The sequence below is a fragment of the Barbus barbus genome, assembly GCF_936440315.1.
Source record: "Barbus barbus genome assembly, chromosome: 25".
In the NCBI taxonomy this organism is placed as follows: Eukaryota; Metazoa; Chordata; class Actinopteri; order Cypriniformes; family Cyprinidae; genus Barbus; species Barbus barbus.
In genome coordinates this window covers 6,553,553-6,579,113 of record NC_136753.1, presented here as the reverse complement: position 1 = coordinate 6,579,113, position 25,561 = coordinate 6,553,553, and the positions used below count along the sequence as shown (strand labels likewise).

The 25,561-nt window shown below is 36.6% G+C and overlaps 3 protein-coding genes across 4 annotated transcripts; 2 read left to right on the top strand and 1 right to left on the bottom strand.

Annotated features, from left to right (window-relative positions):
* Positions 1-4,992: 4,992 nt before the first annotated feature.
* Positions 4,993-6,688, top strand: LOC306844996 (cytochrome c-like). The gene is made up of 3 exons (XM_079377475.1): positions 4,993-5,127; positions 5,909-6,083; positions 6,178-6,688. Exons 2-3 carry the CDS (start codon positions 5,915-5,917, stop codon positions 6,321-6,323), a joined length of 315 nt encoding a protein of 104 aa, XP_079233601.1. The 5' UTR covers positions 4,993-5,127; positions 5,909-5,914; the 3' UTR covers positions 6,324-6,688.
* Positions 6,689-10,441: 3,753 nt separating this feature from the next.
* On the top strand, positions 10,442-19,322 carry LOC306845122 (nuclear factor erythroid 2-related factor 2-like). Of its 2 annotated transcripts, XM_079377717.1 has the most exons (5): positions 10,506-10,618; positions 11,024-11,158; positions 14,608-14,817; positions 14,963-15,124; positions 17,802-19,322. In XM_079377717.1, the coding sequence occupies exons 2-5, from the start codon at positions 11,126-11,128 to the stop codon at positions 19,008-19,010; spliced, it is 1,614 nt and encodes a 537-aa protein (XP_079233843.1). In that variant the 5' UTR covers positions 10,506-10,618; positions 11,024-11,125; the 3' UTR covers positions 19,011-19,322. The 2 variants fall into 2 exon arrangements, with proteins under 2 accessions (XP_079233842.1, XP_079233843.1); XM_079377716.1 differs by having other exon boundaries at positions 10,442-11,158.
* Positions 19,323-20,216: 894 nt separating this feature from the next.
* Positions 20,217-23,477, bottom strand: LOC306844781 (metaxin-2-like; the record flags this gene model as incomplete). Its single annotated transcript, XM_079377159.1, has 8 exons — positions 20,217-21,368; positions 21,489-21,565; positions 21,677-21,802; positions 21,933-21,971; positions 22,706-22,798; positions 22,876-22,952; positions 23,140-23,203; positions 23,337-23,477. 8 exons carry the CDS (start codon positions 23,475-23,477, stop codon positions 21,164-21,166), a joined length of 822 nt encoding a protein of 273 aa, XP_079233285.1. The 3' UTR covers positions 20,217-21,163.
* Positions 23,478-25,561: the final 2,084 nt, after the last annotated feature.

The window sequence follows — 25,561 nt, the reverse complement described above, 5'->3', positions numbered from 1 at the left end:
GAGCTCTGACATTCAAAGCATTAAACTAGGCACTGCAAAAGAGAAAAAAAGAAAGAGAGAAAGAATCAAGCCATTATGTCGTTGCACTCTTTGCCGCAGTTCCAACATTTAGCCGCTAGAGCGCACTCTTGCATAAAATAATTTTGACGCTGGCAACCATTTGATCACAAAACGATACAGTTGTACACTTGAGCAGCAGGTGTCAGCAACATTTGAGAGGAAGGGACAGCACAGGAAACAATAAAATGTGTTGGAGGTAGAGGAAGTGCAGCAAGGAACACTAGGGAATAATATGGGAAGGACACAGTCACCTTTAAATCTACAGTAGGACTTTCTTGAGCCTGAGAGCAAAATTTTTAACAATGTAAAACCTAACATTCATATTATAAGCAACGTGGAAAGTTTTTAAGCCTTTCTGAATCTTGAGGCCAGAAAAAAAAAGAAACGGACAAAAATTATGTTATTGGTTTAAAGGCTAAATACCTAAAGGTTGTGTGGGGACACACATTCACAGAGCCTCTCACAGCCTTTCTTTCACAGTCTTTGGGAACAGAATCAACACCTATATCTCAGATGTTGTTTTATTAGTAGACTGATATTACGTTAGGTCTCCCTGGAGCTATTTCTGAACTGGCCAACAGTAGAGGTGATAACCCTGTAATGACGACTAGTTAGGAGAGAGGATGTGCTGAATATGAAAAAGGACATGGCTTCAGAAGCAAGGATTTTGGTCCGTTGCTATTGGAACAGTCCACAAATGGTTTGTTGCCTTGGTAAAAAGGGCAGCAGTGACTTGAATTCGGAGGCTTGCAGTGTTGTAGCATTTCAAGTAAAGATAGGAGCAAAGGTCTGGGATAGCATTTACGTCAGTTGAGATAATAACGATGTTAATAGTGTTTTAAGACATTTAAGTTTTTCAGGTTGGGTATTGCATTTCATGGCTTTCTTTTTGGTTTGTGTTGGGTCAGTTGAGTTAATCTGTACATGAGGATAATTTAGTAATAATGAAATAAAAGGCCACTTAAATGTGTTTAGAGAGAGAGCACATTCATGACTGTTTCTTAACATACTTAAGTATACTTACTTTTTTCAAAGTAAGTTTAAGAAGTACACTTATTTTGAAGTGTTGACTAAAATACTAAACCAAATGTAAAGTATACTTGATTTATAATTTTAAGTCTACTGTGTTCTTTGGTAATTCTGTTGTCTTTGAAACAATATTTCAAAGACAACAGAATTATGACATTACAGGTGCATCTCAAAAAATTTGAATATTGTGAAAAAGTTTCTTTTTTTGTAACATTTCAAAAAGTGAAACTTTCATATATTTTAGATTCATTACATGTAAAGTAAAACATTTCAAAAGTTTTTTTGTTTTCATTTTGATGATAAGAGCTTACAGCTCATTTTAGTCAAAAATCCAGTATCTCAAAATATTAGAATATTTCCTAAGATCAATCAAAAAAAGGATTTGCAAAACAGAAAAGTTCCAAGTTCTTTAAAATATGTTCATTTATGCACTCAATACTTGGTCGGGGCTCCCGTAGCACACAATCTCCAGTATCAGTGAGGTGTGGCATGGAAGCAATCAGACTTTCTCTTGACAATATCCCATAGATCCCATATGGGGTTCAGGTCAGGCATGTTGGTTGGCCAATCAACCACAGTAATATCATGGTCAGCAAACCACTTGTAAGGGGTTTTGGCACTGTGGGCAGGTGCTAAGGTCCTGCTGGAAAAGGAAATCATCTCCATAAAGCTTGTCAGCAGATCTACAAGTGCTCCCAAATCTCCTGGTAGACAGCTGCATTGACTTTGGACTTGATAAAACATGATGGACCAACACCGGCAGACGTCACAGCACCCAAAATCATCACTGCCTTCGGAAACTTCACACTGGACTTCAAGCAGCTTGGATTCTGTGCATCTCCAGTCTTCCTCCAGACCTTGATTTCCAAATGAAATGCAAAATTTACTTTTATCTGAAAAGAGGACTTTGGACCACTGAGCAACAGTCCAGTTCTTTTTCTCCTTGACCCAGGTAAGATGCTTCTGATGTTGTTTTTGTTTCAGAAGTGGCTTGGTAGCCCTTTTCCTGAAGACGTCTAAGCGTGGTGACTCTTGATGCACTGACTCCAGCTTCAATCCACTCCTTGTGAAGCTTTCCCAAGTGTTTGAATTGGCTTTGCCTGACAGTATTCTCAAGCTTGCGGTCGTCCCTCTTGTTTGTGCACCTTTTCCTATTTAATTTCTTCCTTCCAGTAAACTTTGCATTTAATATGCTTTGATACAGCACTCTGTGAACAGCCACCCCTTTCAGTAATGACCTTCTGTGACTTATGGCTCGTTTCCACCGAGCAGTATGGGTCAGTACGCTACGGTACAATTCGGGACCGAACACCCTGATCCAGCTTGTGTTTCCACCGCCAACAGTACCCTTACTTGATAGGCGTGGTGTATGCCGGAAAGTAGCGATCGACAATAAAGCGCGACAATAACTCTTTTTGAACAATAATAGCCATTATAAAAGTATATGTACAAAGTATGTACTAAGTATAGGAAATAAAGACAAAAGCAAACAATTCAGTCAAACATATGCTACAAAGTCAGCACTGTACTACGGTAAAGTTCAAAATAAATATATAAAGTTAAACATACACAACTTTTGTGCTCTGCCAAAACGATATGACCAGGAACAAATAATAGATTCATGAGACCACAAATGCTTGTTAAATACCCAAAACGAATTGTATCGTTTGTTTAATCACTACAGAGACATCAGAGCCAGCGGCAAATGTCGGAAGGACTAGCCGTGCGTAAGGCTTCTATATGCGGATACATGAGCACTGAGCGCCCGGTCATCGCCTGGAGCTCCGAAATCGGCATCGCAAATTTTCCAAATAGGTGCTATCTTTATAAATAAACCACAGATTTGAGTTTTAAACAACTACATTCTCGCCTGAAAAACAGTAATTTTTTTAAATAACAGTAACAGTACTGTACTCGATAACAGTAATATTTTGAAAATTGGGTTTTTGGGCAATGACGTTTCACAAGTCCACAAATGTGAAAATATAAAATCAGAAAATACACTGTTATATTTTTTTTGTGTTTGCGCACTCTGATGAAAATAAGCCCAACATGGACAGTAGAGCGGAACGAGTGAGCTTTATCCCCTTCAACCAATCAACTTCTGCAGTGAGTTTAGCTCCACTTTTTTGGTACCTTTCCATTGGGGTACCTAGCACAGCAAAGGGTGCCAAAAGGGTGGAGCTAAATGGAAACAGAAATAATTGCGTACCGTACCGTACTGAACCGTGCCGCTCAGTGGAAATGAGCCATTACCCTCTTTGCGGAGGGTGTCAATGATTGTCTTCTGGAACATTACCAAGTCAGCAGTCTTCCCCATTATTGTGGTTTCAAAGAACAAGAGATACCCAGAATTTATACTGTAGGGATAGCCATTTAATGAAACTCAAATGTAAATATTCTAATATTTTGAGATACTGGATTTTTGACTTTCATGAGCTGTGCGCTCAAAATTAAAACAAAAAAACTTTTAAAATGTTTTATTTTACATGAAATGAATCTAGAATATATGAACATTTCACTTTTTGAGAAGTTACTAAAAAAGGAACTTTTTCACGAGTCAAGTCCCACTTAAGCACTTATATCCCACTTATATTATTTCCGAAAAAGTATTCTTCTTAAAAGTATGTTAAAGTGTACTTATGTTTTCTCGAAGGCCTTTTGCTGTTTTTGGTTTGAATGTATCCCAGCGTTCTAAATTCAATTGCATCTAAATGGCAACTTTAAAATGCTGGAGCTTGTTTTTGTTTGTTAAGCTCAACTAAATGGATTGTCTTTCCTCAATTACAATAAAGCAATATGTGTGAAACCAAAAAGACACACACCTCACTGCAAATAAATACAAATAAAAGATTAAATCAGGATACTAACTCAGAACAGTCCCAACTTGTTAGTCAAGAGTCACAATGACAAATCAAGTGTATTCTGTAGGTTACGTGGCTGGAAGTCTGTTGTTTTCACATGCAAGGTCTAGTTATGACATTTTAATTGAAGGTTACAAGGTCAATAAAATTTTGCCAATCTGAGTTTAAAACACATTTAAATTTGTAATGTCAGTAGGTCGTTTTAACGTAAGTGGTATGGCAGGTGAGGATATGTTAGCTATAAAAATCTACAAAGATATGTGTATTTCCATTTGAAAAGGAAAGAAATTGCTAGCATCCAATGTTTACGAAACGCTGTACAGTTATGGCATATTGACGAATTTGTGCAAGACCTGTCATGTCAGTCACGTGAGTGTAAACCACCGTAATTAAAAGCTCTCGTTTGTCGGCTTTAGGTGTTGACGGGGAAACCCCAGATAACTTGAAAATCAAGTCTTCTGGACACCTCTCGTGCTCATTTTCCCGTGAATCGTGTGAATGGATACGTGCTGCAATGTAATGAAACTCCTGTCACGCAGACAAACGCTCATGTGACGCGACGTCAGAGTCACATTATAGGCTACACGTGCTTGAGTCTGCTTGAGTAATCCCTGCCTTTGAGGCTTGTTTCAATGTGCAACATAAATATCATTTAATTTACTGTATGCTGATATAAAAAGCGCTCATTAATCTTGTTATCAGGGTAACCACACCTTTTAACGAATTTAGATAATTTCTCATTAATGAATCACTATATATAAATATATAGGACGTTTAAAAATCTGTATAAAATAAAATATTTTCTGAGAATAATTAGGAAATTTTATTGAAAATGTAAGTTTGACGAGAAGCCATGTTTTCTCCATCCGTTTCATTTACATGTCCAGACTCTGAACTTTATCTAAACCGATTATCTCTTTAAATGCACTGACTGTCACAACTCCATAGATGGATCTTCAGGGGAACAGCTGCGGGACCGCGACCAGATTCGTCGGAAAGCGACACGTGACGGCTCACGCAGCGCATGATTGTGACGTCAAATACCGGAGCCCTCTCTCGCCTCTAAAATGAAGTGACCTTTCTTTTTCGCCCTGAAACGGAATAGGTCTGCCGACCGGCACGAACAGACTACCGCATCCCGCAAAATAAGGAGCTTCCTCACACAGCTTGAAAGGTAATAATATAAGTCCGACCGCGTTGATGATCACAGATGTGACATTTAAACAAAATAGAGGATTTTGAAGCGGTTCTGTGGAAGGGTTGCGTAAGCTTACCGGTAACGTTACTATTCAAGAACAATTGTAAGTCAAGGAAGGAATATATAGGGTTTAATAACAATCTCTGTATTTTTGTTATTGTAACAGGGGGAAGGCTCGTTTTTGGTAATTGAGCAGTAATAAACGTTCAGTAATTCACATGAGAAAGTGTGATTGATGAGAAGCTAGCCAGATGTGGCTAGCTGTTCGCTTCCGCAACGTGTATCTGACACCGGTTTACGACTTCTGCTGTGTTCTTCAGAAATATTTATCTTATCTGAGAGTCTTTTGATAAGTTAATTTGGGATTTTGTCACACAAACTCCGATCCAGCTTCTCATTAGTGGTAAGCTAGTTCTAATGAGCTATATCTCTGTGATTAAGGCTTCTTTTAATGAAGAGTATTTAAGGTCTTTATACTGAGATGTTTACACGATTTTGCACAGATTGGATGTCATGGGAAACATAATCCATCTACCTAGAAACCAGCAGCAGATGCTTTACTTCTCAATGGGTGGTTAACTGACCATTCAAGGTATTTTAGACCTTGATTTAGTCGATTTATGTCTTGAAGCTTATGGGTTAAGCTTGTAGATGCTCCATCCTTGAATGACCTTCTGATGATCTGTCCGCTGTGCTTTAAAACCGCTCACCCTTCAAATGCCTTTCTGCAGTGTTTTCACCTCTCCTTTACTTCTAGGTAAATATGGGTGACGTTGAAAAGGGAAAGAAGGTTTTCGTCCAGAAGTGCGCCCAGTGCCACACAGTTGAAAACGGAGGCAAGCACAAAGTGGGGCCAAATCTTTGGGGTCTTTTTGGACGCAAGACTGGTCAGGCAGCGGGGTTTTCCTACACAGATGCCAATAAGAGCAAAGGTGAGGCTTACTGAAGATGTTACAGTTTGTTTGCTTTCCACATAATGATATAATAATAATAATAATAATATATTTTTTATTATTATTTTTACAGGCATTGTCTGGGGTGAAGACACCTTGATGGAATATTTGGAGAATCCCAAGAAGTACATTCCAGGCACAAAGATGATCTTTGCTGGGATCAAGAAGAAGGGCGAGAGGGCAGACCTTATTGCATACTTAAAGTCATCCACATCATAATACAGCTGGAGAGCGAGGAGACTGCGATATTTAAATTAATTGTTTGTAGTTTGACTTTGAATGTCTTTAACGATATCTATTCAAAAGGTGTGACCGATCAAGTGGCCAGGATTATTCATTATAACATGGCATGCTTCTAATGCCAATCCATTTTAGCAGTGAAGATTTCCACTTCTTTGTTTGTTTAAGTAATGTAAAAATGAGTCGAGTTACTGCAGATCCCCAGTGTATCCGCTGAGGGAATGAAATCTGCGTCCCCTGGTTTCACAGGAGCGGTTGTACATTAAATGAGAGACTGAACAAGCAGCATGCTTATTGGTAACTAATTGTATCAGATGGATTTGATCTGTCAAATAAAACGGTGAAAACAATCCATTTTTGTCATGTTCATTCATGTTCTAATGCATTTGCCTGCTGATGTTTCTATTTGTGCACTTTAGTGATGGCTCACAATTTCTTCAGTTTTACCTTTGGAGTTTCAGTTCTCAATGTACCAAGCAGACCCTTTAGGAGGAGTCAGATGACAATGTACTTGAGACCTTTAAATTCAGTTTATAAAACGAGGTATGCTCGTCTTCCTCTGAGAAATTCTATCAATTTCCTGGTAAAAAGATGCAATAAGGATATTTTCAAGATGGTTTGCCAGGAGTTTTCTTAGAAAGTAGCTTTTCCTACTTAGGCAGGTTGTACTTTTTCTTTATTTTTTATTTTTTAAATCATTCCGTATAAATGGTGCTGTTGGCTGAAAGATAATGAAGCATTGGGCCTCCAACTGATATTGAAGCTTTCATGTTAGGAAATTGGCCATCTGTTGCACTGCCATAAGTGATTAATTATAACGTTATTACAACATTATTATGGCGCAAAATGATATTATTACAAATTTAATACCACTAAAGTGCACTCAGATTGCATTATGTGCTCTGTTTTTCAGATTCATAACATCCAAATGACTGATTTAGTTATAGAAGTAACTATCATTCATAGATGTGAGCACGGACACTTGATTTCATCTTTAGCTTGTAGTGGTTGGTTGTAATATGTGACCTGGGTAGTAGTAAGGTCAACATTGTAGCTTCATGAATACATAAAGTTACCAGGAAAGACGGGTTATCGGTAAAGTTTGGAAGATCTCATATAAAGTAATTGCGTAGCGTCTCTGGCCTAACAGACCTTATCAGCCTCAGCTTTGATTGAACTTAAACATTAGATACGTGCAGTCCACGTCAGAGAGCAAAGTACGAGCAGAGATCCCTCAGAAAGTGCACAGCTAGTCAAATCCAGTCTAAATATCGAACTAGTCTACAAACCTTTGTGTGAAGGTTCCTAATATATTTGGAAGATTACAGAAATGTAACAAACCTTTTATATGCAGATACACATCTACCCTGAGACGTTAAAACTGCAGTCATTTCAAGTGAAAATGCCGCCACCTACAGGACACCAAGAGTTACACAACGATATTTTGTAACACTTTTTTTAAATGGAATATAAAGGTTGCACAATCAACATGAATATTTGTTGAAACACGTAAGACATGATGTCTAAGATTTGTCTATATTCCTTATTATTGTTGTTTGAATAAACATTTGGGAACCCATGACTTTACATTATGCCAGTGAAATATATTAACATTTTTGTTTAAGGTAGATGTAATTTCGGGGCTGTGATATTTAAAATTAATATATTTGTTTCTGTTTATTTAAAGCTTTACGATTAGAATGTCTTGTTGATTTATGCCTTTGACATAAATAGAGCAAGTACACTAGGAACCCCTGCCAGATCTTGTATATCTAAGATGTAGCAAGTGTGTTAGGTCACAGTGTCAACGAATACAGCATCGTTTCACTTCTCTTGTTTGACCTACAATCTACGAGCAGCTTGTGGACACAGGGGTAGTCTAGTGAATGTGTGTGTAATAGTGCAACAAACATACAAAGCAAACTTTTTTTTGTCTCTTTTGTGTCAGTTACATCAAGATTCTCAAGGTGAAAGTGTATAACACAGGAACTGAGATAAGGAATATGAATAAGGCATGAGCTGGGAGGGATCAGAGGACGGCGCTGCCACAGAACTCCACTACAGGGCAGCAGTCAGCTATATTTCATTTTCTTTCCTTCTTTCTTTCTTATGTTAACCGCAATAAAAATGCAGGTGGAAAAATAGTTGCAGTTACAAAACTCGCATGCACATTGGCTAATAAAGACGTTATTATTCTTTAATTAAGAGACATTAAATATTTTTACTTTTTAACAATACATTAAAAATTAACTAGTGAAGGCAAAACTATTATTGAAAATAGTGCAAAATGTAAGAATTCCTATGCATTTAACCTACAATAACAAAATTATGTTAATGGTTGTTGCAGCCAAATATGACAATAATCAAATATGATTGCATTAAATGCAACATACGTAACAACTGCAACACTTTATTTCGCTTATGGGCTTCAAGGAAAACATTCAGAATAGTCAGAAGATTAGTCTCTCTGATGCAATACACTTAAAAACTGTGACAAGTTAGCCTCTTTAAATGCATTATGTGCTATGAATTCACCAGATGACAGTATATACTTGTGAGACTGACTGCCTGGCCTTTGCAAAATATAAATTTACGTAAACCATTTTAATTCCAGCAACACTCAGTAATATAAACCATTTTGTGTTGCAACAGAATATTACAAGCTAAGAAAACTAAATTGTATACTTTCACACTTGTGAAATATGCTTGACAGGGTAAATAAGAAAAACCAAACACTTTGTTCAAAACATAGAAGATTTAATAAGTTCCAAAATCTGCAAGCTGTTACCATGGCAGTAATAGGAATTATGATGATGTCATCATAAATACATATCATTCATTGTTGACAGCATGTGTTTTTTGTATAATGTTCTTCATGCTGTTAATATTTTTTATAAAATTCCTAAATGACAGATTTGAACAAATACTAGTAGGAAGGATTCAGTTAAAAAGTCAACATCTGAAATACTGACAAAATTATGTTAACAAAAAGCATATTCATCTATGTTAAAGTATACACTTAAACCAGTCATGAAACTTGTAAAACCAAGCCTTTATTTTCTCAGGGATTCATAGATATTTGACGGGTGGAGCTTCTAAAGCAAAGTTCTGTAATGCACTGACCACACACTCACACGGCCAGAGTGGACCACAGAACTTTCCCCGAGGAGCCACGGTTCAATGTGTGTGTTTCTCTGTATAAGTGTGTCCATATGTACAAACTAACTTGAGTGGGTATGCAACTTTGGAAGACAAAGCCTATAAGCCTTTTTAAATTCTAGATTTGTCTTCAAAATGTATCAGACATTTACTGCAATCATTTGGGCTTCAGTCAGTTCCCTGGCAGTTGCCTTGAGAAGGTTACCCACTGAGGACCAATCAGCTCCTGAGGTTCCTGGGAAGTAAAACACATGTTAGAATTTATGTCCACTCTCTAGAATGAGCTGACGTGTCTCCATGCATTAACAACTTCAAACTGTTGCAACAACATTAAGGAGAATGCTAATTTGACACAGCCTGTAATGGATGTCTTATTTTATACAACCCGCAAAGGTTTATTTTGGCATGTTGAAACAAGAAAAAAAAAAAAAAATTCAGCCAAGATATGCAATATATGGAAACATACCCACACACCTTTTCCTCCAAATGTAGGCTATAACATTTAAATTCATCAATTCAGTTTTCAGAAGCATATTTAAGAATCAACAATGTACATACTGGCCTACATCTGAATTTGTAAAGAGCTGTTGTGTAAAACAACAGTCATCCATGTTTTTGCACAGGTTCTCTGCTCAGGTTTTGTATCCAAAACTTCTCAAATTACTCTGTTAAATAGTTTAAGCTTGGCATCACTTTAAGAACTGCCTAAAGCAGTATAATTTAGTGCGCACGCTTTTCTGAGTTTAATGCATCACCTCCAAAAACATCAACTAGAGTCCAGAGCCACTAATGAAAGTTTAATTCTGGACTGTAAAGTGTCTGCTTACCTCACGGCTGACCGGTGGCTCTCCTGGCTGAAGCAGACTGAATGCATTGCTGGACCCTCTCTCTCTCTCTCTCCGTCGCTAAAGGAATGTCGACGTGGAGCTGCCAAACGTGAACGTGTAGGGTGCTCATGAACGCGCTCGTCGGAGATCTTCTCTGAGCTCGTACCCTTGGCATAGGTAGAGTGGGCATGGCGCTAATCACAGCTACCTGTCACATTTCGTGTCGTGTTGAAAACTGAGGGGGAAGACATTCTTGAAAGACGGACAATGCATGATTCATCTGAAGCTGTATGTGTTTAAATACATTATATGCATTTGATTTTTTTTGAACGTTTAACATTGTACACTGTGCATGTTGGGGAGCATTGCATCAAAACAAAATCCTCATAAGATTTTACTTAAACTTGCATTAAATTATATTTTTACGTAGCCTAGTTGTAGACTCTAAAAAGAACATCAGCGCAAGTAGCAGTTATTATGCCTTTATTTTACGTTTTAAGAAGTTCAACTTTGCTTTTTCGTTTGTGACTGTGAATATTCGAGGTAAAACTGTTTCATCAACAAGATTATTGATGAGGAAAGAAGGTTGTAAAGTGATGAAGGTGGGTCCATGTTAATATTTGTGTTCTACTCTTTGATTGGCTGATGGATGGTTCCTGAGTTTGTTACCTGCTCTTTGATTGGCTGATGAAGATTGTGGGAGAATCCTGTTACACACGCGTGTCGTTCAGGAATATTTGCTGACACTTGTATTAGACATCCATCAGACAAGTCCTTCAACATCAACTGAAAGACATGGACGACCCTTCAGCTCAGTTTAAACACGAGGTATGTTTAAAAACTGTATTTTAATACGAAACCAAATATGTTTTGTCAAACTTTACCCCTTGGACTGGGTTCATGTATAGCCTATACATCCATGAAATTTGGTGCAACTGATGGAAAAGGACTAATTTGTTTTTTGAAGTACCATTTTTGAAGTTGTTTTTGTGTAATTGTAACCTTATTGTAGAATTGCTGAGATGATCTTAAAAGTTACCTGTGAAATGTATGAAGGTAAAAATTTAAATAAAAAAGGACGGAACTAGCCTGTTAAGAATGATAAACTTACCAAAGCGTTGCAGTGTTTAAAAGAAATAAAAGAAAGCCATCAAACATTATTATTTTGTGGAATTTTACATAGCCTACATGCAGTTTGGTCTTTTTTGGTTACCTTTACTGTCATCATCATCAAGTAGTGTGTATATATACACTGCCGTTCAAAAGTTTGGAATCAGTATGTTTTTTAAAGAAGTTTCTTAAACTCATCAAGGCTGTATCTATTTGATCAAAAATACAGAAAAAAAATATTTTGTGAAATATTATTGATATTTTAAATTTTAATATACTTTCAAATATAATTTATTCCTGTGAAGCCAAGCTGAATTTTCAGCATCATTAGGCTACTCCAGTGTTCAGTGTCACATGATCCTTCAGAAATCATTCTAATATGCTGATTCATAATCAATGTTGGAAACAGTTGTGCTCCTTTGTTACTTTCTTCAGGATTCTTTGATAAATAAAAAGTTACATAAAAAGAACAGTGTTTATTAAAAATAGAAATTTTGTGTTACAATTTTGTGTTACAATATACACTACTATTCAAAAGTTTGGGGTCAGTACATTTGTTCTTTCTTTTTTTTAAAGAAATTAATACTTTTATTCAGCAAGCATGTGATAAATGGATAAAAAGTGATAGTAAAGACATAGAAAACATTTTTATTTTGAATAAATGCTGGTCTTTTTAACTTTTTATTCATCAAAGAATCAAAGAAAAAAGTATTGCAGGTTCCAAAAAAAAAATTAAGCAGCACAACAGTTTCAACACTGATAATAAATCAGCATATTAGAATGATCTCTGAAGGATCACAGAAGATTTGAGTAATGGCTGATGAAAATTCATCACTGCATCACAGAAGTCAATTTTACTGTTTTTTCTGTATTTTTGATCAAATATATACAGCCTTGATGAGCATAAGTGACTTCACATGGTTATCAATGGGTTTAGAGTGGTTACCTTCACTGTCACTATCATAAAGTCTCTCATCCTCTGTGTGTGTATACAGTGTATGTGTGTGTATATATATATATATATATATACCTTTTGTGTATTTGAATATTGGGGTGTAATGAGGAGTGGGGGACAGTGAGAAAAGCTTTGGGCCTGAGGTCTCTGGAACACTGGGGCAGGCCACTCACATAAAATTAGTCTCAGCTGTCATTAATTCAAGTAACTGGGTTGGTTAAATAAACATTTAATTTTGTGCACCTGATCTAGACACACCCAAGGCTGCACTACTGTTTCAGGGTGGGTAGCCATTTACCCCAATGAGAAGAGTTAATTCCTTAATCAGTTGTCTTTTATTCACACAAGGCTCTATCAGCCTGTCTACACTTTAACACAGTTGCATCATCACACACCCAGCTGTAGGCGTGTGTATTCACCTTTCACTCAGCTTACCTTTATACCTTCTTTCTCCCGGTTATTCTTGTTCTGGAGTTTTTTTATTATCTGATGAATTGTTTTCCCTAGGTTGCTCAGTGAACTAAATTCACAACCTCCTATGTAAGTTGGAGCATTTATTTACTTGCGTGACTACAGTGACAGGGCAACAAGTTCAAGGTCTTTATGACTGACTCCTTTACAAATGCTATGCCCACCGCTTAGAAGTTATGTTTGTGTACCAGCATATAAAGTGCGCTCACTCAGAGAACCGCGGTGTCATGGCCTTCAGGTAAACACACACGCTTTTTACACAGAAACAGCAAAGCTGGAATGGACATATGCTGATTATAGGGTCTGATAGTGGTAAAATGTGCTTGAAAATATTTTTAATCACAGACATCAGTGTACAATGTGCACAGCTCTTTATCTCACCTTGTAAACACCAATGGCATTATCTGTCACTGATAGTGAATTAAAATGACAGTAAAAAAATAGGTTGCAAATTAGGCTTTAAACTACAGTAAATGACAAGCTGACTCCTGTTGTTCCCTAATGAGAAGACCACAACCACAACCCCATATGACAAAAAAATCTATATATTTTCATTTTTTAAATTACATTTCAAAATAGCCAAAAGTATATTTGCTAAAATATGTTTAAATATATACATTTTTTTTGCAATATGGGATACTATAGTAAAACAGTGGGATATAAATGAACCTGAAATTAATTGATCTGAACTGAACTTAAAGGTCTGTTAGCATTCCCATTCAACTCAATAGCAGCTGTTCTGTTTTACTCCCATAAGTACACAGTTTAGATCCTGCCATTTCTGCTAATGGGCTCATTCAGGTTTTTTTTTTTTTTTTTTTGTGCCAATCACCTTAGCCATAACTGGATTCATGCCAACCAGTCAAACATTTACCCCTTGTTTGAATTGATCAAACCGATCTGAACTGAAATGAACTTGTCTGATGTGAACTGATCTAATCTGAACTGAATTGAACTTACCTGAACTGATCTGAACTGAAATGTTTCTATTTTCAGTTCCACATCTGTAGTGTGCACCGTAGATGTCACTGACATTTACTTTGAGTAGAAAACAAAGCAGAGACATACTAAAGCACTTTATTGGTCTAGTGTCGTATATCAGGCTCCCTCAGTGGCAGCACAACCTCTGACCATACAATCAGGGCTCACAAATGCATTGATTACCTTTTTATCATATCAAAAGAAGTAATTACAAGTGATCTTGCATCAATGATTCTCAACCTTTTTGACTCCGAGGCCCCACATTGTCCACAACGATATTCAAAGGCACCATAACTTTTCCAGTTGTACATAATTTACTGGATAAAAATGAAGATTTTTACCAATATGAAATGCAAGTTTTCTTGATTTTTTGTTATTTTTGCTTTTTTATCATTTTAGGTGGCCTTCTTTGAAGATTGCGCATAAGTTGCCTAATATGTTGTTCAGTTTAATTGGTTTTGTGCATTGGTTCTGATAAGGTGAAATTAAAGCATGTTTTACTGTATTCATAAAATCATCCGCCCTGAAAGTGTTTATTGTTATACCATGCTACATCAACCTGAAAAGCTTACAGGTGTGTTTGGTAAGAAGGCACCTGCCAAGCAAACGAATATGAATGCAAATCGCACACAAAAACATGACTGATATTGTGAGAGTTCACTGAAAGTTTATGCAAATATGCTCTTATTGTAATACCAGTGTGCACAGCCACATACAAACATGGTCAATTGTCTGTTTTACATGATGTCTTTCTGTTTAGGATTTGATTGATATTTTATGGAGGCAGGATGTCGATTTGGGGGTTGAGCGAGAGACCTTTGATGGATGTCTTCGGCAGAGAGAGATCACAAGAGCAAGAGAAAGAGATTTAAAAAGAGAGCGAGAGCTTGAAAGGATAATGCAAAGGTTACAGAAACTAGACAAGGAGACTGGAGAATTTTTGCCTAGTCCTTCATCTGTGAACTCCCAGGTGACCATTTTATTAACTACACATGTAAACAAATAAACAGTGTGCATCCCTAATATTAATAAATCTCTCAAAATAACGCCTGTGTGCACACCCACACTCTCTATTGTTTAGTGTTGCTTACAGAGCTATTTTCACCATGATTTAGGCTGTGCCCTTCTCAGAGACATTGCATTCTACAAAGTTTAGTCAGCATTCACCTGTTACCCAGAATCCCCTGCTGTCTGCACTGCTATTCTCTCAGAAGTCTCAGAAGCCTCCTTCTCAAGAGCAGGCTTTTAGTGAACTGCTGTCACTGCCGGACTTACAGGTAATTATGCACACAATGTAGAAAGATGTATAGAGACATGCCTGAACTGGTGCATGGTTGGCATTTCATTTTGGAATTTTCCTTCTTGCAAGTTTAGACAAAATTACATTAAATTTGGGTAACTTTAAATTGTAAGAGTCTCTATGGTAACTAATTAAAATCACAGCCACTGAATTTAATAAATCACAAATAAATCAGCACATTCTTAGTAGAGTTGCCTTTCTACCTTAGAAGAAAAATAATAGTGAGCATTTAATGATGGTTTAAATGAAGTGTAAAAAACATTAAAAGTTAACATTGACAGATGCCTAAACTGTTGCTGGTAGCTACCATACAAGATAAGATCTACATTTCAATATTTTCACTCATGTATTATTTCTAGGGCTGCCATTTATTTTAAGCATTAGTTGACTATTAGTCATATAAATCATAATAATGAGCCTTTAACTAACCTAATAAGCGCTCAAGCGCACGCAAAAAAAAGCTTGCCACAGTGCACCGGCAGATTTAATAATTATGAATGTGTCAGGGAAAAAAAGCAAGGAGACTGCATTAACGTTTTAATAATTTGTTGATCAACTAGTGTTTTCTTTGTGTTCGGCTTAAGAGATGAAGTCGGCGACACTGACTCGTCATCTCCGCAGTAGTGATGCGCATGTATGCATGTTTCAGCTGTATTACATAATCTGAGAATATTCGTTTCCTATTTCAATTTTTTCGGTTAAAAGTAGACATTTCCCTCTCTATATATTTTTCATGTCTGTGTAAGGCAAGTATACATGGAGTTTTGCACTCAAGTTCACGGAGACCGAGACGGCAGAAAGCGCATCCTGTTTGCTTTCATTATTTTACAAAAGCGCAATGTTTTGTTGGTATTGTGAGCGCACACAATTAAACGTAGAATCTTTACAGATTCGAAAGGTGTATTACTTTTATCTGTATGAGCAGAAATGACAGTGTTTTAAGAGTAAGTGAGTGCACCGGCGCCTCCTCCGCACAGACACTTTGAATAGTGAACATTTAGGTTAACATTAGATAGAGCGGCAATGTAAAGTTGCTACTACATACATATTTCAGATGAAAAGCCATATTTGAGGTCAATGAATGATAGGTGAGCATGTGGATGTCCTGCCCGATGTACTGTATTAACACAAAGACCAGCCGTTAACGATCTGTCTGTCATGGACTGTGCGACTTACTGTGGATTTTTTTTTCTGTGACTAATAAAATTTTTGTCGACCAAGCCTCTTCTCGTCTACTAACGACTATTTGGGGGCAGCCCTAATGATTTATTTTACTCTTTTTTTTGTTAACAACTGTTTATTGAGTCTTATTTTTTGGAATAGTAGTACAAAACCAAAAGCAACTGTACAAATTTAAAACCCACCCCAACCCATCCCACCCCTTGGTTAGACGTTAGATCCATGTATACGAGAAGTAGAGAGTTCCAATGAGATCATGTCCAACAAATACACAGTCCAGGTTCTTCTGTCCATTGTGTGAGGAGGATTCCAATGGTTGACTAGCAATTTTTTTCCTGCTGTGAGAGCAGCTAACAGTAAAGATCTTTGTTGGATGAACAAGGTGAAGTCCCAAAAGTCATTCATGAAAAAATGGCGTGGATTCAAACATATGGTTCAGATTGTTCATTTTAAATGTGCTCTATAAATTAAATAAAAAATAGGCTTTGTCTTGACTGTGAAGTGAGTGGTAATTATATTTGCACAAACACAATTTCATAAAAGTATCTAGTTGTCAAATCCTCTTAATTTACAATCTGTTAGGTATATTTAGGTAAAAAATTAATACCAGATAAGGGATTCGTATCTAATCAGTAATATTAAAACGTTAAAGCAATAGTAATTCATTTGAGGTGTGTGCTTATTTGAGATATGATGAGTTAATGTTTAGATTTTTCATGGAATAGCATGAAGGTAATGTCCCCACTATCATTAAAATGGCATTCTGACATATCACAGTTGTGTCTAGTACAGCATTGTCTCAGATGTCACCCACAGCTCATACAGTCCCCACTCCTCCAAGTCTAGCATGGGTTGTTGGGTAATAGACTGTAGTAGATCCTGCACCAGCAAAAGGGTCCATCGCTGCAGCTAGTGACTGCATCGAGGGTGTTTGTGACCACTGTCCTGTATCATAAAATTAGAGAGGAGGATGTAATTTTGAAGCGAGGGAGTGGTCTGATTCAATGACCAAGTCTGGCAAAAGTCAGCAAAACAGCTAATATTACTTAAAGCAACTTTAATACTGTTTTTTCCCCAAGTGATAAAATGGCCACAATCACTTCAGAACACATTTTGTGTTAAATTCTATATTTCTTTATTATATATCTTTTTCAATGTACTCTCCCAAATAGGCAAGGCTGCATTTATTTGCTCAAAGCTACAATTAAAACAGTAATATTGTGTAATATAATTACAATTTGAAATATCTGTTTTCAATTTTAACATGTACATTTATTCCTGGGATGGTAGCACTGAATTTTGGTAAATATTTTAGTCTCCAAAAATGTTGACTCCAAAAAGTTTAAAAAATATATATATAATGTGGAGGTTGCAAAATAATACCATACCTCTTTGTAAACTGCAGAATAAAATGATCAAATGTGTTCTTCACATAAATGTATTTAAAAATGACTAATATTTTGTTTCTCTCTTAGTATTATTTGGATGTCCTGGAGTCTGAGGGCTCCAGCTTGCCCCTAGAGGATATCACCGAAATCTGCAACCAGAACCTCCCCGAGCCACAGAGTGAAAACTCAACAGATGAGTTATGTGGCGTTACACAGACAATATCAGACTCTTTTGAGGTTGCTCAGCCTTTATCATGCATACCCTCTGATCCTGTAGAGATCCTGGAAACATGCATACAGACATTCTCAGATCCAGGAAATCCTACACTTTCACCTTCAAACACAATTTACAGCTGCAGTACCCCTGAGAATCAAGTGATTTTACCTAAATGCATCATAAACTCAAGCGATTCCACCCTCAGTGAGTTTTGCCCATATTCCATCAATACCAGTAAACCTGAACAATTAAATAGTGCACCTGGAAGGGACGCTCCACAAACGCTTTTACAATTTGAGGAGCACCACGTTCTGTTGGGTTTTGACGACTCTGCTTCTGTTGGCTCTGTGGATTTAGAGACATCCCTCTACGCTGCTGACACCTTAAGTAATGCCCAATCAGACAAGGATGAGCTGGAGAGCATCCAATCAGATTACACCGATCTGCTGCCTTTATCTGTACACTCTGATTCTGTGGAGGCAACGCTGAATGAAACTGTTACGTCTTCACAACACCAAACTCAAGATGAATCAGCACCTAAATATTCACCTCAAGCAAATCCCTTAACCACAAGCAGAGCTGCAGGTGTCCGGCGCACATGTCGTGATGAACAGCGGGCCCAAGCCATGAGTTTGCCGCTTAGTGTGCATGACATCATCAACCTGCCCGTGGAAGCATTTAACGAAGCCATCAGCTCTTGCAAACTCAACAACGCTCAGCATATCCTCATCAGAGACATTCGAAGACGTGGTAAAAACAAGATGGCAGCCCAGAGCTGTCGCAAACGAAAGCTGTATAGTCTCATTGATCTCGAAGAAGAGATTGAGGGGCTGAAGAGGGAGAAGGAGCAAACCAAGGAAGAAAATGAGAGGAACGCTAGAGAACTTTATGAGACGAAAGAAAAGCTCAGGAAACTTTACAATGAGGTGTTCAGACAGATGAGAGATGAACATGGAAACTCCTACAACCCTAGAGAATACAAACTACAGCACAGCACTGATGGCACGGTTTACCTGCTGCCACGTGGAACAGCCAACAAGACAAATACGCCAACAGAGGATTTACCTTTTGCTTTATAATAAACCTGAAGTACAGCAAAGCTCTTTTGGTGTTTATAACTTTACACACCAGGGACTTTAGTTTTGGGATGTTGTGGTCTTGAGGAATCACAATGTTTGTGTCTGGCATTCACATTCATCTCCTATTGATTTTGTCAAGGGAGGTTGGTTGAGTGACAATTTATCCAGTTACATTAGCGTCATCCCCCAGCCACTGTTTTCAGTCATGCAGTACAGCTACTGTCTACTTGAATAGGGAAAGAATGAAATCTCCAAAATTGTTGTCAATGTTACATTTAAATGACAATAAAATCAAACAACTATGGTATTATAAATTTTAGCTTGAATCATGAGGCTAATTCAGTTAATGCAAATACATACATATATACTGTATGTGTATATACATACATGAAATATTACAATTTAAAATAACTTTTCTATATTTTTATATATTTTAAAATGTATTTTTTTAGTAATGGCAACACAGCCATTACTCCAGTTTTCAGCATCACATGATCCTTCAGAAATCAATCTAATATGCTGATTTGGTGATTAAGAAACATGTGTAGTTATTATCAAGTTTGAAAAAAAGGTGTTGCTTAATATTTTTGTAGAAACAGTGATACTTTTTTCCCCCTCAGAATTCTTTGATGAATAGAAAGTTGAAATAGATTTCACTTTTGATCAGGTTAATTCATCCTTGCTGAATAATCCCAAATTTCTCTTTTACTGACTCAAAGCTTTCAAACAGTAGTTGTGAAGTCGTGGCCTAATGGTTAGAGTCGGACTCGTAATCCAAAGGTTGCGGGTTCGAGTCTTGGACCGGCAGGGATTGTAGGTGGGGGGAGTGAATGTCCAGCGCTCTCTCCACCCTCAATACCACGACTGAGGTGCCCTTGAGCAAGGCACCGAACCCCCAACTGCTCCCCGGGTGCTGCAGCATAAATGGCTGCCCACTGCTCCGGGTGTGTGTTCACGGTGTGTGTGTGTGTGTTCACTGCTGTGTGTGTGCGCACGTTGGATGGGTTAAATGCAGAGCACGAATTCCGAGTATGGGTCACCATATGTCACTTCACTTTCACTTTACAATATACTGTATAGAAACTATAGAAAATATTTCTGTGTTGACTGTGTATATGTGTAGATTATAATATATAGTATATATATATATAGTATATATTAGTAAATATATGTGTATAGATGTATATTCATTTGTCACACAAATTTGGAAATAGGCAGAGATTATTTATTGACAACTCCAGAATTTTACAGATTATATGACAAGATTCTGAATAAATTAAATATTCATGCTAAATGTTATTGGAAACTGTAAGATTTCTTGGAGGGCTGTCTAAAATACATATTTAGATGGAAAAAAAGATTTGATGCATGTACTGTGTATCTGCAATAGACAATCTGTTTTACGAGTACTTGTGTGTTCTAATTATTAAGCAAGTTTTAACCACATTATTTTGAATTCAAATACTCTAAGATTGTCATGTAGTTCCAATATACTTATATCCAATAAAAAACGTTTAAAAGTTAAATAATAGCTAAATACAATGACACTTAATTTATGTATTAACTGAATATTGAGTATAGGCTAGGACAATTTTATGCAGCATTAATACGCCCCCTGCTGGAGCAACAACAACAACAACAACAACATTATGCCAAGTATTTAGCTGCATCAAAGGACTGTCTCATCATTAAAATGTTTAAATTACATATATTACATATTATAACACGTTTGAATTAGCATGAACAGAATTCCTTGTTAACACAGAAACTTGAGTCTAAACTTGAAGTTTATTATACTTCATAGTGCAGGCACTTTCCATGTACACATCATTTTAGACAAAGGCACCACACAGTGGAAAAAAAAAGATTTACATCAACTACATTTTTATATATGAAATATAATTCTACTGTTGCGGCAGGCAGGTTCCTGTTATGGCATTATGAACAGGCAAAGACGTAGTTTGGAATTGTGTGGGGAACATTTTAAATATTCACAAACTTCTATTTAATGGCCCTTTCTCCCTCCTACTGATCTATATAGAACTAAGAATGTGATCTTTTAATGCACATAAGACATTAAAGATATCAATCATTTCAGCCAGATCAATCACTTCAGATCAGAGGAGTGAGAAATGTTGGGCAAAGTGTGGTGCTCAGGGTAGTGAGCCTTTGGAATGGCGCGTGGACCCTGACTGGCTCTCTCGGTCGTGCTCCTTAAAGTAAGTCTGTTCAATACGATGGCAGAAAGAAAGCAGGTTGGTGTAGGATTTAACCTTTTCGGCAAGCTCGTCATTGGACAGTTGTGTGGTGAGTATGGTGAAAAGATGACCAAACACCAGAGCATCTAGTTCAGTTGGCCTGTGACATTGAAAGTACAACGATTAGTAAAGACAGCATGTGATAACGGAGTTATGTTACACGTCTGTATGTGTACAGATGCTCAACTTCTGAATTGTAGTGTATGTGCACAAAACGTACTGTTTGTTGAAAAAGTAGGGCTGTGTTCCCAATCGCTGTGACAAGGCCTGACAGCACTGATTCACATCTTCATACACCTGAGATGAGGAAACCCACACAAAACTTTATGCACCGCACATTGATGAAAGAAAAACACACCTGACTTGGTCAGTGAATTATACTTAATTTATCTGCACACAAAAACAAACCTGCTCCAGGCTCTTTCCAGACCATCCAATCGCGTTCATCTTCCTCCGCACCTCCCACTGCTTCTGATAGGCCAGAACGTGATTGAGGGGCCAAGAATAGGGACTACTGTATCGTGGCCTAGAGATCTAAACACACACTACCATTAAATATGTACCATGATGTTATATATTTACATATGCGGACATTTAGTGCCACTGATGTCATCTTTGTTAATATGATATATGATTTGGGAACATCCTTATACATGACACATACCTCTGTAGCAGTGTAGTCATCAGACCACTGGATATACAACTAGAAAAAAAAAATGTTCACTAGTCAGCAGTTTATCACTTTTAAAATATTTATGTAAAGATAAAATACATATAATTATAGAAATCCACAAGCAAAGATACATAATGTGTTTTTTTTTACAAATGTATCAATCAGATTTTTTGTATATGGTGACCATTCAAAGGTTAGGGGTCAGTAAGATTTTTTTTTTCAATTAAATTAATACTTTCTTTGAGCATGGATGCATTATATTGATTAAAATTTAAAATTGTTACAAAAAAGTAACATTACATTTCAAATAAATGCTGTTCTTTTGAACTTTCTGCTCATCAAATAATCCTGAAAAATGGATCACATTTCGACAAAAATATTAAGCAGCACAACAACAAAAACAACAATATTAATAATAATAGTAATTTTATTTATTTTAGATTATATTAGTATATTAGATTAATATATTAATAGTACACTTGAATGATTTTTGAAGTTTAATGTGACACTGAAGACTGGAGTAATGGCTGCTAAAAGTTCAGCTTTACCAGGAATAAAATATATTTATATCAAATAAATTATATTTAAAAAAATATTAACATAGAAAATAGATATTTTCGTAAAACATACTTCATAATATTACCCTTTTACTGTATTTTAACCAACTAAAAGCAGCAGTGGTGAGAATAAAACACTTCAAAACAAAATTATACCGACCCCAAACTTTCGAAAGGTTTTGCATGCTGATGTGTGCAGGTCTGTACCTCTGCAGTCAGCAACATGTTATTGACCAACTCCATGTAAGCCTTCATCTCTGCCCTCTGGACATCATCCAACCCATCACTCAGAGAATGACCCTATGGACAGCAATGTCAGCCAACAGTCAAACATTGTAGGATTCATATGGAATTTGTTTTTAGAGTGAGAGTGATACCTTTGCCTTTGTAAACTGAACAATCGGCCCCAATTCTGACACAACTTGATTTCCAACGTGGATGAAAGGAACCTTCCCTAATAAACAGAGAGGAAGAGACATTTCAAGAGATATAATCAAACTCTGGCTGATACGTTCAACCTGACAAAGCCAAAGCTCTTTACCACCACCCTTCCAACATAAGATAAGACTAAGAAAAGCACTAAAAAAAAAAAAAAAATGCTGAAAACGAGTGACTGTTAAGTAAAGACTTTGGTTGCTCACCTGACGGTGACATGTATTCAGCATTGGCACGGCAGGACACCTGCAATCTGAGAGACGAAAGCCTCTGCAGCAAGAGACATGGCAGCGCAGAGCAAATCTACTTTACCCGAAGCACAATAACTGATGAAAAAACTGAAATGGCATTTATTTCCCACGCAAGGGCAAAGCAAGCTCCTGTCCCAGTCTAGTGACGTCACCCTGGAGTTTTTCCTGCTTTCCAGCCAATCACGTTCCTTCTTCTTCTTCTTATTATATTTTACGGTGTTTGACATCCAGTGTATTGGTGCATTACCGCCACCTTCTGCAATCACGGTCCTCCACTTCCGAGAAAGCGGCATTTCACTGCAGAAGCTACTTTTTGCAACATTATTCTTAGAAGCTTTTTTAAATTTTAGTTTGATAATATCTTTGATTCCGGCTCTGTATATTTTATAGTTATTTATGTGCTAATGTATTTTATAGTGGAGGAGCAGGTGTCTGCAAGCGGTCATTATGGTGCAGTTAACTGCGCGCGGACAGTAAATCATGTGTGTGTGTGTGTGTGTGTGTGAGCCGCATATCAATAAACCTAAAAAAATATGAATTTGTTTGGCTAATATTTGTATATGAGAATAGAGATAATTCTTGATGTTATTGTATTGCATTTATTTGGAAACAAAAATGACACATTTATACACTTTCTTTTTATTACAGCTCATTATACATTTAGAACACTGACACATATATTCAAGTCACATTTCAGCTTATCAGTAAACAAAAAGTGCATATGCACTTTATTGTAGTGCTGTATTTTTATTTTATTTATTTTTTCCCCAGGCTTGAGCGGAGGTCGGGGCATCTTAACCTGTTCTTTAAAAGGAAGGAAGAGATGAAAAGCAAGCTGAAGAAACAAAATTCAATACAAACACACATTAAAGACTTGGTAATATTCTAATTATTTAGGATAGGCCTATTATTAGATGTTAGACAAAATCACAATATATTAGTCTTTTAACCTAAGCGTAATAGCTAAATATTTGAAAGGCAAAAAACTAAAAAACTGCTTAAATAGCTATTTTAACCAGCACCGTTTGTTTTTGCATCTAGTGTGATTCAGGTACGAAACAGAATAAAAAAAATTTAATTAAAAGATTAAAAAACAGTGGTTCAGTCGTTGCATTCAGCAAATGCAGTGTGGTTTTCTATGGAAAGCAGACGTTTTTGTATCGTCCATATACTCCCCTAAAACCGAATCTGTGAATGTTGTGGAAACACACATTCGGTTCTACAGGGTATATATAGACGACCGAACAAAGATTCCATATGAATGTTCCGAAATGGAACGTCCTAAAAAATTAAGAGCACAAACGTTTCCATAAATAAATCAAATAAAATAAAAAATTTGGAAAAAAATAAAATAAAAATAAAGCGTTGCTAATGTTTAACACATGAAAATCGAAAACACCCTGTAAACAAGAAAATCTTTTTAAAAGCAAAGTCTATTGAAAGCCTAAAGTCTAGCAAAGTAAAAAAAAAAAAATGCTATTTTGAGGTATTTAATGAGTTGGCTATTTTTTCTGAGCATGAATTTGATGTTATTAATATTGTCTAATTCAAATAAAATAGGTGCCTTTTGTAATCATGTAATAAAAAAATAAATAAAACTATTTGAGAAATCTGCTATCTCAGGACATCAAGAAAATCAAATTTCTTTCCTGGTGTCTCTGTGTTTCTTTCTCTCCCTCTCTCTCTCTCTCTCTCTCTCTCTCTCTCTCTCTCGCCGCAATGCAGTAAGGTAGTAAATTAGGAGAACCCTCTCGCTTTCAAATTTAAATTGATTCGTTAACAAAGAAACCAGAATAAGTCAGATTTACTCATAGAACAGAAATGCACAACACATTTTGACTTATTTGACCTCATCTCAAGTTTGTCTTATTGTCTTAAATTGTTAGTTACAATTTCTCTTATTCAATAATGTAGGGTAAATTGCCGTCTGCATAAAAAGACACAGGATGGCCAGACTATAAGAATTTTCCTGTTAAAATTCACAATTGATAATTATTGATAAAGCTACTGATTGATCAGAAAAGTCAATAAAAATTGTTTTAAAAAGAAAAAAACATTAAGTTTTGCAGCTGCACTTACCATTTGATGCAAACACGACCTATTTAAAATACATTTCCCTGTATTAAAGTAAACAGTCGATATTTAAAAGAGACAGAAAAAGAAAAGAGTAAAATAAAAAGAAATACAAAAAAATACAAATAAAACATACTGCACAAATGATAAAACAGACAGAATTGCAGACAGATGTCCTCTTACTGAGCTTTCCTGTGCAACAGAGCGCGTGGGAAGGAAAGAGAGGGGCCAATATTACCGCGAGCCCTGAGCGCGTCTCATCTGTGATACCCAATGACGGACGCGCGAGGCTCGTAAAACCGTT

Coding starts and splice junctions, on each gene's coding strand:
- LOC306844996 (XM_079377475.1), top strand. CDS start 5,915: ATGGGTGACGTTGAAAAGGGAAAGAAGGTTTTCGTCCAGAAGTGCGCC. Junction 6,084..6,177: donor AGATGCCAATAAGAGCAAAG/GTGAGGCTTACT, acceptor TTATTTTTACAG/GCATTGTCTGGGGTGAAGAC.
- LOC306845122 (XM_079377716.1), top strand. CDS start 11,126: ATGGACGACCCTTCAGCTCAGTTTAAACACGAG. Junction 11,159..14,607: donor CAGCTCAGTTTAAACACGAG/GTATGTTTAAAA, acceptor CTTTCTGTTTAG/GATTTGATTGATATTTTATG. Junction 15,125..17,801: donor TGTCACTGCCGGACTTACAG/GTAATTATGCAC, acceptor TTTCTCTCTTAG/TATTATTTGGATGTCCTGGA.